The following is a 17,307-nucleotide window of genomic DNA, read 5'->3' on the forward strand; positions in this document are numbered from 1 at the left end:
TTAGCTAAAGTGGTGCTTCATGGTTAAGAACAGTTTCAGGTTAAGAACGGACCTCTGGAACAAATTACTGTATTTTTTGCTCTATAAGACTCACTTTTTCTCTACTAAAAAGTAAAGGGAAATGTGTGTGCGTCTTATGGAGCGAATGCAGGCTGCGCAGTTATCCCAGAAGCCAGAACAGCAAGAGGGGTTGCTGCTTTCACTGCGCAGCGATCCCTCTTGCTGTTCTGGCTTCTGAGATTCAGAATATATATTTTTCTTGTTTTCCTCCTCCAAAAACTAGGTGCGTCTTGTGGTCTGGTGCATCTTATAGAGCGAAAAATACGGTAAGTACTTAACCTGAGGTACCACTGTACTGATACTTTTCAGCCACAGTTTGGGTTGTTTCCTCCCATATGGAAGAGCCCCCCCCCCCCCCCGCCGGATCAAGAAGCTGTAAGATAATAGAAACAGAAAGGCAATATCCCTGTAGTCGTTGGACTTTATTCATTCATTGGAGGGAGAAACAACAGTTTTGGCTTTGTTGTACCTGCACTGCCTCTTTTGAAGATACAGAGGCTTCCATTCTACCTTTCAGCAGATAAAATGTGCAGAGGTTTCAATGGGTGACCAAGGACAAGCTACACATTTGATGCTGTCTCAGGGTGGACCCTGTGCTTTTAACCGAAAGCAACCTTTAATGAAGGCTCTGGGAGAGGGGGGTGGAGTTATGATTACCTGCACCTTTTCCAATTAAGGGCAAAAAAGCACTGGTGTCTTTGAGAGACTTTCCCTCCTGTATTTAAAGGGAAGAGCAGGCTTTTCTGGGTGTCCTCTTCCTATCAGATGTGATGCATGCGTTTGATTGCGACTGATGTACAAAATGTGTGGCAGGCTGCAGGCCTCAAGTGGAAGCTCCTTGAACAAGTGGGGAGCGGCTGCAGCCGTTCTTCACCTGTGGAATGCCGGTTTCTGTTCCTCAGAGCCCTGTTGCTTGTCTCTTTCAAAATAGGAAGTTTCCATGTGACGCGCTGCATTATTCTGGATGTTTTCTCAAGTGGGTCACAAAACCCTGGAGGGCAAGAGATAAATCCACAAATCATGCAAAAGCTAACCCTGAAGCGCAGAGCTGCAAAGATGCCTCATCTAACCTATCTGATAAACCTTTCGTAGTCTAGCCATCCAAGATGCTGTCTTGTGGGTGGCTGTTTCCTACTTCCAAGTAGGCCCACAAAGTTTCACTATCCTGCCCGCCCCCCCACAACACACCTGCATTCTTGATATGTGCCTAAAGATGGTAGAGGGCAAACCACCTTTTTTAAAGTGTACATGCTTCTTTCGTAGAATCATAGAATTGTAGAGCTGGAACATACAGGGATCAAACCTGCAACCTTGGTGTTATCAGAGCAACACTCTAACCCACTGGGCTATCCAGGCTCCAGGCTCTTGCCGCATGCAACCAAGTGAGGTGGCTATTAACAAGCACACCTTTATTCTTCCCGCATGCCTCCGTTTACTATGACTGCCTGGAAGCAACATATTCCCACCCTCCTTCTCGCAGTCTCTGCAGCCCATTTCTGACACTGCACGCAGTTCACTTTCACACAGGCCCATCACATTTCCCACAGGGTTTCCGTGGCCCAGGCCACCACCACTCTGCTCCCTTCTGGTGCTTTTTGTGCAGATAGAAGCTCAAATAGATTATGAGCCGGTTTTTAGAGCTTTTTAACAGCATTTATTAAACATGAATTAAAACGACACACTCCAGGATCCCAATTCCCATACGACAGCTTAAATTTTTAAAGCAGATTGCCACAAAATAGCTGCTTCTGCTGAAGAGCTGTGTTCGATTATTAACACAGAATGGCATGAAAGGGGGAAATGAGGGTGTTCAGTACTTTTTTCACATATTGTGTTGTGTTTACACAAAAACACGCAGGGCTGCCATTTTAGCTCACGTTGCCCTCCAACCCTCCTTAGTGCACACCCCACCCTGTTGGCAGCCTCCTGCCCTTTACACCTCACCAGGGCTCTGCCACTCTCTCATGGCAACCCCCTACACCAGGCATCCCTAAACTCGGCCCTCCAGCTGTTTTGGGACTACAACTCCCATCATCCCTAGCTAACAGGACCAATGGTCAGGGATGATGGGAATTGTAGTCCCAAAACAGCCAGAGGGCCGAGTTTGGGGATGCCTGCCTATACCTTTCCCTTCCCACCCCACACAGCTATCAAGCCCCCTTTTAACCTTCCCAACCTCACTTCTGGGGTTGCTTCTCTCTCTTATTCTACATCCCTGCTTTGTATCCTTGCATCACCTTCACAGCTGCTCCCCAGTCATTTTCTCTAACCTCCCCACCTTGCATACAGATCACCCCCCATGTTAACCTCCTGGATCTCTCCACCCCCCCACACACACTCATTGTAACTGCTGGCCCTCCTCTTCCGCAGCCTGCTTAATACTAGGGGTTTGAACTCCCCCCCCTATTCCCATGTCCCTCCCTCTCTCCTCTTTTCCCAACACCTTGCAAGGCTCCCTGTGTGCAAAGTGGGCTCCTTTGAACATGTGCAGAGTTCCTTTCCTCCCCCTCACTGTGTTTTTATTACACCATCCCGTGGCTGAACTCCTTAGTATACTGTGTGTGTGTGTGTGTGTGTGTGTGTGTACACATACACACTTATCTATATCTATATCTATATCTATATCTATATCTATATCTATATCTATATCTATATCTATATCTATATCTATATCTATCTCTGCTCCTCCCTTCCAGACAAATGCATACTTGCGCCCATCCTTTTCTATCTCTCATAGAAAGAGACAACCAATTCTTCCATTCCGCCCCCCCCCCCAAAAGTGGGTTTTCCCACTTCTGTGGGAGAACTGCAAGTGAAATATTCTCTTTGGAAACAGAGGTAGATGTGGTTTTAATGAAGTAACTACATCATAAATAGCGTTCACCCAGCTGACGTGATTGAGGTAGCCCACATCTGAGAGAAGAAAGGGAGGCTTAGTAGTAAGGCGTTGGGCCTTTAGCCTTGCGTATAATTATCAAGCTCCTCAGTTTGAAATAAAACCCCATCTTAATGTATCTAGGTTCTTAATTTGACCGAAAAGCTCTCCCTCTCTGAAAGGGTCCGCATTTTTTTCCTACAGGGCAAATGCTTCTAAAACATATCGCTGCCATCTCTTGGTGTATTGTGCGATATTCTCAACCCGTAATATTAAGACATTTTCCTCTTTGTTCTCAGGGGTGGACATTGATCCTATGACGCATGCCCGGAAGAAACAGCTCTTACTTCTGAAACACTCAGCTGGTTCTGCTGGCCAAGCTTTGTCACCGATTGACGGTGAGAGAATGGATAGGACTGAGGCGGAGGATTGCGAGCGAGGCAATGGCGCTGAGGGGCAAACCTGCCAGAGTCGATTTGCAGGCGTGAATAAAAGCAGGAATTTGCAGGAACTCAGAAAGACGTATCCATTGAGAAAACGCCTCAGCTCATCCGTGGATAAAAAAACATGCTCCGTGCTCCTCACTAGATTGGAGGATGTTGCCGGATCCCTGTCGGAGGAGACTCAGAGTGGGATGAAGAGAGGTCTCGCCCATTGTATGGATGACTTCAGACCCGCCTGCCTTCCGGATCGCGTTCAGGTCGTGAGAGCAGCGAAGCAAGAGCCATCGGCAGGGAGATGCACAATATCGTGTTCTGGGACCGGGCAGCAGGGAAGCAATACTTGTCTTGCAGAACCCAGGAAGCGCAGGCTAGCCTCGCTGAACGCAGAGGCAGTCAACAACCTGCTTTTCGAACGGGACGACGGCTTAATAACCGGCCGGCGTTTCCGGAAAGATCCCCCCAAAGTCGGCGGAGTTTGTTGCACTAAGAATATATGCTGCAGTACTCAGGGCGCTTGGCCCTCAGTGGAAAAGCAAAGCTCCAAGGCAGCAAAGGGAAAGAACCAAAACCGACCGAGTCCGAAGTGTGCTCCTCAGCCGCTGGATGGTGTCGTTGACGGGAAAGGGCGGGAGGATGGTGGGATTTCCTACCACCCTGCTCCAAAGAGATTGGCCAGTCTCAACGCCGCGGCGTTTCTGAAACTGACCCATGAGAAAGACCAGCCGCTGAAGCCCAGGAGTAAATCCACTGGTGAAAAAGAGAGCAAGCCTGAAAACCACGGTTCCAAATCCAAGCTTAAATGGGCCAAAGCCAGTGGGAAAAACTGCGTTAAATCCAAAAAGGAAACGTCCACTGTAAAAATAGAAGGTCATCATAGCTGGCAAGGAGTCGCTGAGGGCGTATTTACAAAACCAGCCCATCATGATCCTCCTAGAATTTTGGGGGAAACGGAGTCTGTCAGTTACGAGCCGCTACCTAACTCTTGCGAAGGCCCGGAGGGTTTCTATCACAGACTGCCTTTGCTCATGGGTGGGCAAGCCTCTATGAAACCTGAATATGGAAGACCCGGAGAGAAATCTCCGACTCCCAAGCAGGAATTTCATCAGCCTTCCTTCCCAGTACCTCAGTTCCACCCTTTGCCCGTGCCAGGAAACCATACGGATTGTGGCTGCCTCTACGAATCGTCGGACTTGACTCCATTGAATGGGTTTTATGTTTATTATGGCCAAAGCGGATACAATGATTACACTCACTGCTCTGTTTACCCGAAGGATGAGCTGTCCCAGGCGACGGGTTGCGAGGGGCTTTTGGTATCTCCGGGTTCTTTACCGCCAGACCCCTCGTTCCAGCCATTTCACTGGTGTAGCTCTCCCTACTGTTGTGGGGAAGGACCGGCAATTAACAGTTACAGCCTTTGTGGAGTTATGCACGTACCCGAGAGCAGAATCAGTACTGTGCATGCAGGGCGGAACTGCTACCCTTATAAGATGCCTTTTGCAGCAGGTAAGTCTGAAATGGGATTACCCCACGCCTTAAAAAAAGAAAAACTTGGCTGCTCATACTTAAGAGTACTTGAGGCTTTACAATGTGGGTTGCCGGCTTTTTACTGTAGCCTATTGAGAATGAATTAGTTTTTGCCTAGGTGATCAGATGCTGGGATACTGTGCTGGTCTTGACATTTACATTCCTTGAAGCGACTGTCTCATCTTACTTCCTAGCATGACCTGCCTTGCAGCGATATGTTTTAATGGTTGCCCATAGCAGCCCAGTTTCTCCTACCAGATGGCTTGAATTGAATTCTCTGTTTGCAAGTGGGGTACACATACCGTGTGCCGTATTTGCTGTGTGAGATGAAAGGCTTGCAAACTTACAGGTTGTCCAATGTGGGTATTCAGCTTCAGGTTTTTTTTCCTCAGAAAAATTCCTTTGTGAAAAGAACCTGAGTAGAAATGTAAAATTTCCAGAAATTTTAAAACCATGGGGGGGGGGGGGCGGAATTTGGAGGGTTTTGTTTTGTTTTTTGGAGGGGGGAATTGGGGGGGGGGAATAAGCAGCGTTTGGGTTTTTAGCATCCTTTACACTTTGAAAGTCATTTGGGTACTTTAGGAACATAAAATATATCATGTTCAACTTTGCCATTACATTATCATGTTTGGTATATTAGAAATGCCATTTATTCAGTCTATAATTTTGTATTGAATTTCCTTAAAAAAACCCCCACAAAGTTATGCTGCACTATAAGGAACATGGCATCTCTCATTTTACCAGTTGGTGAGGAGTAGGCAACCCCTCCCCCCAATAAAAACAGGATAAACCATCAACATTAGAGTAAAGAAAGAAAATTACTATGGTTTGTATTCAACTAAGTCCTACTCAAGAGCATACCCATTGAAATGAATGAGCCTAAGTCAGCCATGCTTCTTTCAGTCCCCCACATCACTCATTTCCATTGAAAGAAATGTGAAGGCGGATGGGGGAGAGGAACCAAGACTCAATGAATATTACATGAAATTTAATCAGTCTCATTTTCTGAGCTATTATTATCAGCTTCTGCTTTTTCATATTTGTCATCATATCCATCAAGCACTTCTAAAACTTGAAGTAATGCTTGGATAGAAACAAGTTTCTTTATCCTTTCACATGTCATAGCCCAACATTTTTCAATTTGGGTAGGGGGAATAAAAAAAAGAAGGCTTTCCAGGAAAATGAAAGCAAAACACTCCCCCACCCCAGTTTTTTCCAGAGTTCTTATGTGCCTTCATATATTTAAAACCACATAGTTTTAAGTGTGGGAAACTTCTACTGATAGTCTCACATTTCAGTGGTAACCTCATAGTTTGGTCTGTGCTTGTTTTATTTCCAAGTGAGCAGCTCAGTTCATAGAGGGGAGTATGGAAGGATATTATGGAGGGTGCAGGGGGGAAAGCAGCTGCCCGACTTTTCTAGAGCTCCACATTAAGGTAAAGGTAAAGGGACCCCTGACCATTAGGTCCAGTCGTGGCCGACTCTGGGGTTGCAGCGCGCATCTCGCTCTAAAGGCTGAGGGAGCCGGCGCACAGCTTCCGGGTCATGTGGCCAGCATGACTAAGCCGCTTCTGGCGAACTGGAGCAGTGCATGGAAACGCTGTTTACCTTCCTGCCAGAGTGGTACCTATTTATCTACTTGCACTTTGACGTGCTTTCGAACTTCTAGATGGGCAGGAGCTGGGACTGAACAATGGGAGCTCACCCATCATTGAGATTTGAACCCCCGACCTTCTGATCGGCAAGCCCTAGGCTCTGTGGTTTAGACCACTGTACCACCCTTTACCCCAGAGCTCCATATATCTGGCTGCTAATATGTGTATGGCGCTGCTGATAACATGGAGAGATTCTGGCTGGTTGAATACTATCCTTTCCCATTAGGTAGAGGAAGGGCAGGCAGTTTGGTGGTCATGCTGAATAGCATACCAAGCTGCTCCTCATTCAGAGGCACTGTGCCCCACAAACCCTCCTCTAGTTCTCTGTTACTCGGAAGAAGCCAAGCAGTTTGTAAAGGGAAGAGAAGGAAACAAAACAAAAAGCAGTTGTGAAGGTTGGTACACAAATGCCACCTGCCCACACACCCACTAGCGATCCTGTTCTCACTTCACAGTAAGTCTGAAACTGTATCTTGCTGTGAATTGCACTCGTCTGTCTCCTCCCTTTGCCAAGCTCGGGCAAAACAAATCACATTATGTGCAAACCAGTGCTCTTGCAACAAACTGGTTTGTTCTTGGCTTCTCCTCATGGTTTGTTTGGACAGAAACAAACCACAAAGTCAGGGCTGTGTTTGGTGTGCACGGTAAGCTACAGTTGTTTCCGACCAAAGCAACTTACAAACAAATTATTATATATTTATTTACACCACCCCCTTTCCCCTGACAGGGATGCAAGGTTGCTTACAGATAAAAATAAGAACAGCTAAAGGCATGCGAGGAGGGAATAATTTAAAAAAAATTAAATGTTGATAGAATTAAAACTAAGACTTACATTTGCCAGGTTTGCATAGCGTAGTATCCTACTTAATCCTAAAAAGAGGGACAACTTTTCCTGGTCTTGATTCTTCCTCTTCACTAGCAACCAAGCAAGAGGCTATTTACAAACCTCTGTTAAAATAGATGACAGCTTTGGTCTAAAGATTCCTGTCAACACGCCCTAGTGGTTGCCATTTAGCGGTTATTCTGTTTTATTCTCCAAGTGGTTTTCAGTGCAGCCTATCCCACTGCGGAGGGTCCCCAGACACTTTGGGGCTAAACTCAGAGGCCTCAGTACATATTGCAAAGTTCTCTTTACAGCCCTTAGTATTATTATAGAGAACTGAGTTGAGTTAAACAAAAAAGAGTTAAACAAAAAACAAAAGCCCTTAGTATTATTATAGAGAACTGAGTTGAGTTAAACAAAAAGGTCACAACACTGAGTTCTCCTCAGTGCCTTCCCCTTCCCTAAGCTAAAATTGCACTTGGTGGATTGTAGTTCCAACACCTTTTAAAGCTTGCCTACTAATTTCACACACTTTTAGATCTGCTGGTAGCAGCCGCCCTCCCTGGCCATGCTAGGAATTGACTGTGGGAAGCTTCCATCGCAGGACCTGTGCATCTGTACCACTGAGTTATGACCCTTTTACAGAGGGGACAGTGGTGACTTGCCAGTCCCTGGCCCCCAGGATCAGGCCCTAGTGCAAGTACATAAACTATTGTGCTGCATGGCAGCAACTGGTGGTGATAGCTTTCCACAATTTTACCTTACAGAGAGAAGCAGCCTTTTGTAAGTTTGTAAGAAAACTTAAGTTCTGTTTTAAGTGATTAAGGTTACATTAAGGTTTTGTTTTAATCCAGTTTAACGAGGGAAAGCAGTGCTTGTTACAGAAAAACAGCAAAAAAACTTGTTTTTTTTTAAAAAATAGATAAGTTTTTTTTTAAAAAAAATTGCTCTAAATAGGGTTTTATTTAAATAAGCCATATTTGCAGTAGAACCATTGAAATCAATGGACAAATTAGTAATTCCGTTGATTTTGGTGGGCCTGCACAGAGTATGACCCCAGTCATACTCGTTTCCTGTGTTCTTATTCGAATCCATGTAAAGAGAAGCCATAGCTCAGTAGGTAGAGCACATGTTTTGCATGCACAAAGCTGCAGGTTCAATCCCCAGCATCTCCAGCATCAAAGGATTTCTCTCTGCCTGGTACCCACAGAGAGCTAAGACCACTTGAAGTTGAGCAGTCCTCCACAAGCTTGGGTCACTAGAAGTTGTTGGAGCTACAACCCCACCATCCTTGACCATTGGGCATGCTAGCTGAGGTTGATGGGGGTTGTTGTCCGAATACCCAGTGATCCACAGTTGGGAAAGGCTTGAGCTAGATCAACCAAGAGGCTGGCTCCGTATAAGGCAGCTTCATAGGTCATTTGTTTCAGGTACAGTTTCTGGTGTCTGCATAGCCGGGCTTCATCAATGTGTTCTCTGGATCTTTCTCTTACTGCATGTAAAATGTTGATCCCAACGATTTAAAAACGCTTCTCACTGTTGCTGTGCTAGGAAATTCTGTGTCTAGAATAAAAGCTGCCGGACTATAAAATTCTATATCTGTAATAACTGTTATTTACACAATTAGTCAATAAAGAGGTGTAATTTCCTCTCCCCGAGATGGCAGTTGCCTCTGTGGACATCTCTTTCTGGCTGTGCACAGCCATGCTGTGAAAACCGTTTTAAGATTCGCAGGAAAGGATAGCTAATCCAATTAAACTGCTGGAGGGTTTTAGGTAGATGGCTGAAATGTTTAAACTGGGACTATGGGATAAGATGGGCATTACGATTTCCTCCTGCTCCCGGAATATATTGCGGTTCAAAAAAGAAGCATAGGAGCAAAGAGTGTATTTGTGTAAATATGTGTGCTACCATAGTGCCATTTTTGTTCTCACCTGGTGGATTTATGTGCCTTCAAAAACTTACCTTGCACTAAAGACTTATTGATTGCATAACACATTCAGGAAATTAGGGGAGCGCAGACTCTGTACAAAGGGGGCTGTGCCCTATGCCACATTGTGTTATGATCAAGAACTTGATTGTAGTTTAGTTGACAGAACTGGGAAGGTGGTGTAAATATTTTGAGTCATGCATGGGAAGACCTTTAATCAGGTTTCGCCTTTCTTAGAAAGGGATGAAGTTGCTAAAGGAAGATGAGTGTCATTCATAAATTAGGAGGTTTGAGTGGTGGCTAAACATGAGAGGAGCCCTGCTGGGTCAGATCAAAGGCTTATCTGGTCCAGCATGCAATCAGATGCCTATGAGAAGCCTCCCACAAGCAGGTCACGGGCACAATAGCACACTCCCACTCACATCCCCCTACAACTGGTTCTCAGAGACACATTGAACATATGTAGCTCTCATTACTAGTAGCCATCAACAGCTCTGTTGGTAGTTAATGGTACTCAGGACTGTATGCAGTCAATTGGTCTATAGGTGCCAATTGGTCCAGTGGCCATTGAAGCCCTCCCCTCAACTGCCTGTCTTTCATCTGGCTGGCACAAACAATCCATGTATCGCCTGTTACTTCTAAGTTGGGTCAGAAGCAATTGCTTGAAAGTCACTTGTAGTTCTTTCACTTTCCCTCAGTCTGGCAAGAAGATTGTTGCAGACATCAGGGTGACTGCCCTCCTCCAGATCCATTGAGTGTCATGGAGCTGGCAGTAATATCCAATAACAGGTGAAAGACCACTGGCAAAATGGAGACTCCTTGCATCAGTCTCCCCAATCCTTGCATTGAGACTTGCTAGCTGGTCAGTTTAGTGGCTGACTGCGCAGATTTGTGCCATGTTGGAGAAGTGGCATGGATCTCTCATGGTATTTTTAATTGTGATATATTTAGGCTACTCCTGCTTTAAAGGTGTGAGCTGGTATTTAGACCTAAGTAAGGTGGATTTACTTTCAGAGTCTTCCATAATGCAGGTTTGTCCAGCTCATTGAGAACTAGATTTGAGATGCAAAAAGTGCTACAACTCCCCAGGAGAAGAGACCCTCTCCAGAAAGCTCCGTTCCAGTTTCTGACTTCAGGGATTCTGCACTGATGTTTTTAACATATCAAAAGGCGGGGCCACCACAACTCAGGGAGCCCTGGAAAGGTGGCTGTGCCTGTAATAATCAGGTCATTTAAAGATCTTGTCATATTTTATTAGCTGTCCTTGTTTTTACAGCTGTGGCACTTGCTTGTTAATACTCCCATCTCTGAGGAGGGAGGACTGCTTCCCAGCCTTGTTTTACAGCTTGCAGAGTGGGAGGCAGAGGGCAGCAGTTTCCCACAGCAAAAAGACTCAGCCGTACTTTGCTTCTTTAGATCGAAATCAGCTGTGGCATTGATTCTTCTAATTTGCTGGGATTTCCAAGGCTGCGTATGTAGGGGCTGCCACTCATCGCAGCATCCATTTCTGTGAACTTCCTCACTTATCGGAGGCCGACGGAAGTTGCTCCGCTGACTGTTCTGAAAGGTTCAGGCCAGCCTGCTCAAGCAGGCTTATCTTCATGTTCGGAATTCCCTTCTTGCAGCGTTGGTCAGGTCATGAGCTGGGGAATCAGAGACTCATAGAATTGTAGAGTTGGAAGGGATCCCAGGGGCCATCTAGTCCAATCCCCTGCAATGCAAGAATATTTTGCCCAACGTGGGGCTTGAACCCACAACCCTGAGATTAAAAATCTCATGCTGTACCAACTGAGCTAGGTGTTTAATCTTGCCACTCAAAAATGTCTTCGCGCCGAGGCGTGTTTGGCTGTGACAGCTAGGATCCCCAGTCCCACATAGGAAGCAGCCTTTTGCATTATTTTGGAACAGTTACGATACAATAATCTTTATTGTCATTGTCCCATGCAGAACAACGAAATTGAAAAAATCTACACCAGACATTCAAAAACCAACAAGCCTGCTATCCCAGCCTGGTTAACCCCCTAAAAACTCTGATACCCCATAATTAAATACAATATACATCCAATATGCATCTTACACTGCGTTTAAAACCAAAATCGCATTTGGATAAAAACTGTTTCTCAGGCAGCTAGTCCTAGTCTTTATAACCCTGTACCTTCTTCCAGAAGGCAGAAGCTGAAAGAGATCATTTCTGGGGTGCATACTATCCTGCACTATCTCTACAGCTTTTTTATGACACCTGGAAGCATAGATTTGGCCCAAGGTGGGAAGAGCACACCCAATTATTCTCTCCGCAGTCTTTACAACCCTGGACAGCACTGTTTTTTCCTGACTCTGCAGCTTCCAAGCCACACACACAGACCATAAGTAAATACACTCTCAGTCATTCTCTGTTCTAACTTTTCCTAAGAAACTGAAGCCCCTTTTGCATGCATTCTGCCAGGAGGAACTGCGGGTGTTTTGGTATTGCTTTTATAGTTGGCTTGGTAGGTAGACCAGAAATATGGCAGCAGCCCCCATGCCGCTGATGTGGCAGCTGCACACCCAAGAGGTTTGGATTTTCTGCACGTGTGGCAAGCAGAAGAGGTCTTCTCATGTGAACTGTTACTGAATCATAGGGACCTTCCACATTTTCTTCTGGTTTCAGGAGATTTCTTGGGAGTGGGATGAGAGCTTTCCACCTTTCATCTTCTGTTATTTTCATTCAAAATCTAATAATATGGCGCAGATAGCCCCTCTGGGACACCTGAAGCAGCAGTAACTATGTAGGGACTAGGGAGAAGAGCATCTGATAGCATGGGGAAGTACAGGAATCTTTTTCGTGAAAGACCCATTTTGCCTTCTATCTCTCAGTCAAAATTGGTTTGCACATTTACTCCCCCTCCCCCACTGATAATTAGAGCATACAAGCTAAAATCTTGCCATTGAAAGAGAAAGAAGGTGCAAGGAAAATGAGACTTTGGTTCTTGAGGTTGAAAACATGTTCTGACAAATTTGGCACCGGGCAGTCAAGTATTTTGAACACTGAAAATGCTGCGTAAATACTGTGGTGGAGGAGGTGAGCTGGGCAGAAGCAAAAAGTATTTTTTTATGGAGCCAGGATGTCATTCTTCTGTTATTCTGAGCGTGACACTTGGCTTCCGATGGTAATATTTGTGCTTAGTCATTGTTAAGGAGGGCTTTACAGTCGTGCTCTCAGGAACCATCCCAATAATTCCCTCTTCTTCCGACAAGCAGTGCCTCACGCTATATTTTGCTTTCCCTCCCTCCTCATCTCCTTGTAGACAGCTGCAAGTCTCTGGACCAGCTGAGCCTCACAATCCCTGTGGCAGGGCACCCTGTTTCACCTGCCCACCCACTCTCAGGATGTCCGGTACCAAGTGTGCCACCAGCTGCAGAACCTGTTCCTCACTTGCAGACGCCCAACTCGGAGCCCCAGACTATGGCCCGTGAGTGCCCACAGAGCTCCAAGCCTCCCAGTGGTTCCAAATCAGGCCTCCGCAACACCGCCAGCTGTTTACATGTGTCCGACAGCAAAACCGTTGGGGGTCACTCTCATCCAAAGCAGCAACGGATCAACCGGAGAAGAGCCACCAATGGCTGGATACCCATTGGAGCAGCCTCCGAGAAGGCTGTCTATGTTGTGGTAAGCAGCCTGCCAAAACTGCAGGGGTTTTTTCCTCCAATAATGAGGTTTGTTTATGATGGGGCTTGCTTGCTGGCACCTTGAATATACAGCTCTAGGCGCCAAGCAAAAACGTTCCTCTTTCACCAGGCCTTTGGCTGATTGGCATCCAATGCCCTTTTAAAATGTGTTGGGTTGTTTTTGATTTTATTATGTATTTTGGGTTTTTGTATTGTGGTTTTATGTTGTAACCACCTTGAGACCTGTGGGTATAGGGTAGTACAGTCGTACCTTGGAAGTCAAACAGAATCCGTTCCGGAGTTCCTTCAACTTCCAAAACGTTTGGAAACCAAAATGTGGCTTCCAGTTGGCTGCAGGGGGCTCCTGCAGCCAATTGGAAGCTACGGAAGCCTCATCAGATGTTCAGCTTCCAAAAATAGTTCATAAACCGGAACAGTCACTTCCAGGTTTGCGGCGTACAGGAGCCAAAATGTTCGAGAACTAAGCTGTTCGAAAACCAAGGTATGACTGTATACAATTTTAATTGATGATGATGATGATGATGATGATTGACTTTATGTGCCCTGCCCCACCCTGCTCCTGTGTTGGAAAAAGGTACCGGTGGAGCCTTGTTAGGCTCCAACATCTTTCATCATAGAGCATCCTTGTATTAAGTGGGACTGCCCTGTGTTGTGTTTTACTGCAAAGAAGTTTAAACAGATTCTTCTCCCAGGGATGTTAAGCCTGCGGGCAGAGGGCTGAAGTACCCCACTTTTTGCAGAGCTGCTTTCCTTAAAACCGGTGTGAACAAACTGAAGTTGCTTGAAGATTTCTTTTCCCTTTCTTTTCTGGGTTTCATAATCATTGCCTTTCATCTGAGCAGCATGTTTTGCTTCTGAAATTAACCTGCTGGGAGGAGAGAGATGCATCCTGCTGTTTTGTATGCTGCAGCTTCTCCATGGGTTCCTCTGGCAGCGCAGACACACCCTTTCTGGCAGAAAGATTTCTGCTTGGTGTAGGTGGATTCAAGGAAGCTGGCGTCTGTTTCTCAGCATTGTTTCCCTGCCTCACTTCTTTCCTCGGCACTCTCTCTTGTCAATATTTGTAGAACGAACCAGAGCCAGCTGTTCGCAAGAGCTACCAGGCCGTGGAGAGAGATGGAGAAATCATCCGGGTCCGAGACACAGTCCTCCTGAAATCTGGACCACGAAAGAAATCTATGCCTTATGTGGCAAAGATATCGGCCCTATGGGAAGACCCCAAAACAGGTATTGGATGGGTAAATAACTGCCATCTCCTTTGTAGGCAGTCAGGGAGAAATGAAATGGAAGGTAGCAAGTGATGGATGGCTTGTAAATGCACGCATGCACACACCCACACCCACCCAGCTAATACTGAATTTCTTTATCAAAGAACTAAAGAGTTAGAAGAGAATTGGAGGGTCATCCTGTCCACCTTGCCTCCACACCTCTGCCAAAGCCTCTGTATTTTATTAATGATTCCATCCAAATTAGAAGGAAGCAGAAGGCCCATTATGTCAAAGTTCCCCACGGGGCAACAAGTAGGCTTAGCAGAACACGTTAAGGAAGTGAATTGTGAGCCCACCATCTCAACAGAGCTGAACCACAGCAGCCACGATAATATCAAAGCAGCGCTCAGCCCAGTGGAACAGGAGATCTCAAAATAAAGCAGCGTCACAAGGACAGCAGCCCAGTTAAAATCCTAAGAAAAGTGAAAAGTTGGTGGTCAACAAATGAGTTTTCCATGTCCCCTTAAGGGCCTGTAATGATGGAGCCAGTCGAATCCCAACTGGAACAGTTTCACAAATGTAGGGTCACTGCCGAAAAAGTTTTTTCCCTTCTGTCCGCCAGAAAAAAAGTTTTTTCCCTTCTGTCCTCACACACGGCAAGCCTCTGAAACGGCTCTCAGCACACAGGCAGGCTGATGAGACTGAAGGCAGTCCTTCAGTAACCTGTTCAGGGCTTTAACGGCCAACAACAGACATTTAAATTTGGCTTAGAAATATAGTAGCACTGGCAGTGTAACTGGAGCAATAGAGGTGGTGCCAGTTCCTGGGCATCTGTGTTTTGAAACAGTTGGAAGTTTCTAAACTGTCTTTAAAGAGAGACCACAAAGGCACCGTATGGCAGTGATGCTCTGGAAACCTTACATCAGGTGTGGGGAACCTTTGGGTCTCCAGATCATGCCAAACTATAACTCTCCTCATCCCTTGTACTGAATGGGAGGCCACTTCAGAGGCTTCTGCAATTAGCACGGAAAGAGCCTCTTATTTAGTGCTCGGGGAGTTCTTCAGCCTCCGTGGCCAGGTCTTCTGCAACTCCCATGTTCAGCTGGTCATCCCTGAATTGCATCCTTTGTGGGACACAAGTGCATCCATCCCATTTCAGAGAATTGCATCTGGCTGGTGGCCCTCTCTGTTGCAGAGACAGGCGAGAAAACCTATTTAATTATTTTGTACTAGGGGCTGCTGCCCCATTGCCAGTCTTCCCTTTGCACCCTCTTCCCCCATCCCTTCATAGCTTGCCCCACAACCCCCATACCTGCAGGTTTCCTTCTCTAGGCCAGGTCAGCCAAGAGTGTGTGAAGTGAAGTGAAAAACTTTATTCCCTTCATTTCCCTCCCCTTGCGAGCAACAACAACAACAAGGGGAAGTACAGGAATGCCGTTTCTCTTACTGCTCTTAAGAACTGCAAATTCTGGCTCTTGCCTCAAGCCACGTACTTGGGGAATGTGCGCCCTCCAAACAGTTGCACTGTCTCTCTGCTGATCGTAACATCTGAGCAACACCTGCTGCCACGTGATTCTTTTAACAGCCAGAATCTCAGAAGCCACTAATTAGACTAATGTTCTTTATAGTTCGCATTCCGGGAAATAGCGTCAAACTCTGGTTTCTGCCTGCTTTGTAATCCGTCTTCTAGCAGCTAGGATCATGCATGCTGTGCTGCAGGTGGGAACAAAAAGCAAAAGTCCTGTGGGGGAGCAAGGTGGTTTCTCCCTTTCTAGGCCAAGGGGTGGTTGGGTTTTGAGGTGAAGTTTCTTAATTTGCTGAAGATGACTCAAGACTTAAAAGTTAAATGGCATTAACTTTAGTGGGGAAACTTACATATAAATGGGAAGCAGTTGGGGGACGAGCAAATAAAGATTACTTTGTGGGAGGGTGGTGGGATTTTACCACCTTTCTTAATGATAAAACTAAGGATATATCTCTTCCTTCACAACATATGAGGGTTTGGACATCTTAAAATAAAGTGCTATTTGGTAGATTTGCTATATTTTGGTACGTGTTATGCTTCACCTTTCTTTGCCACACTTGCCTGTTGAGGACTAACAGGACATTCTTATGGCACTTTGAACCAAAGGGTCTGTTGGTTGGAGGAGGAAAGGAATTAGTTTCGTTTCAGTTAGTTATTTGAGGGTAGTATAATAGTGTGATGCAATTGTATCAGCATCCGCTGCTTATGTATTTATTTATTCTTGAAAACTTAACAATTTTTTCCCAAAAAAATAAAAAGTTACATTCCAAACGCCAATAGTTAAAAGGGTACGAGGAGCATCCAAACCTTTTGGCTTCCTAAAGAAGAATGCTGTGCAATTGTCCCAGAGTGCCTACAGCTGAGGCTTTGTGTGGCTAAGAAAGCGGTTTGGAATTCTAGAGCTCTCTAATCCAGTTTTAGTTCAGCCTCTGGTTCCCAGATGATGTTGGACTATAGCTCCTATCTTGCCCTCCCAGCTTAGCTCAATGGTCAGGGATCATGGGAGCTGTAGTCCAATACATATGGGAAGTCAAGGTTGAAGAGCGTTGCTCAGATAAAGCTTCAACCCACAACCGTGTTGCCTTGCTTTGAAACGGCAGAACAACCATCCTGTTTGTAGAAGCTGTTTGTTGTCGCTCGTGAGACAATCTGAGCAGCCCGAAGGAAGTCTAAACAGGCTGACAGTGTAAAGACTGAACTGACTAGAACAAGTCATTCAATCCTGGGCAAATAATTAACTGCTTCCATGACTGTTAATTTTGTGGGTGAAGACACGCACAACTTTTTTAAAGTGGGGAGTGTCACATAACTTACTTAAATATTTCTTAACGAGCCTTCCTGAGACGATTCCAGAGTGGCGCACAAATGTATGAGTATGCACATCTCTTATTTCTGCCATGAAGTCAGGCTCACCTTATAGCCGAGGGAATGCTGGGATCTCTCTTTCTTTTGCTATGTCTGTGCTCCTGCTGATGTGCGAGATGTCTTTGAAAACCTACCTTGTTTGCTTCCAGGGGAGCTGATGATGAGCCTCCTGTGGTACTACAGACCAGAGCACACTCAGGGAGGCCGCAATCCTAGCATGCATCAGGTGAGTT

The 17,307-nt window shown here is 45.7% G+C and overlaps 1 protein-coding gene and 1 long non-coding RNA gene across 2 annotated transcripts in view; one reads left to right on the forward strand and one right to left on the reverse strand.

Annotated features, from left to right (window-relative positions):
- The window catches only part of BAHD1 (bromo adjacent homology domain containing 1), a 62,176-nt gene that overhangs the window by 36,280 nt on the left and 8,589 nt on the right, over positions 1-17,307 (forward strand). Inside the window, exons 2-5 of the mRNA XM_080996627.1 lie at positions 3,235-4,881; positions 12,595-12,956; positions 14,044-14,203; positions 17,224-17,300. Of these exons, the coding sequence (XP_080852753.1) occupies positions 3,252-4,881; positions 12,595-12,956; positions 14,044-14,203; positions 17,224-17,300 (2,229 nt within the window). The 5' untranslated portion in view covers positions 3,235-3,251. The remainder of the gene's footprint in view (positions 1-3,234; positions 4,882-12,594; positions 12,957-14,043; positions 14,204-17,223; positions 17,301-17,307) is intronic.
- Positions 468-8,077, reverse strand: LOC308472784. Its single transcript, XR_013983727.1, has 2 exons — positions 7,390-8,077; positions 468-1,051 (listed from the first exon to the last, which is right to left on the reverse strand). It is a non-coding gene; the product is annotated as an uncharacterized lncRNA (long non-coding RNA).

Source organism: Podarcis pityusensis (assembly GCF_964106645.2).
Source record: "Podarcis pityusensis genome assembly, chromosome: 1".
In the NCBI taxonomy this organism is placed as follows: Eukaryota; Metazoa; Chordata; class Lepidosauria; order Squamata; family Lacertidae; genus Podarcis; species Podarcis pityusensis.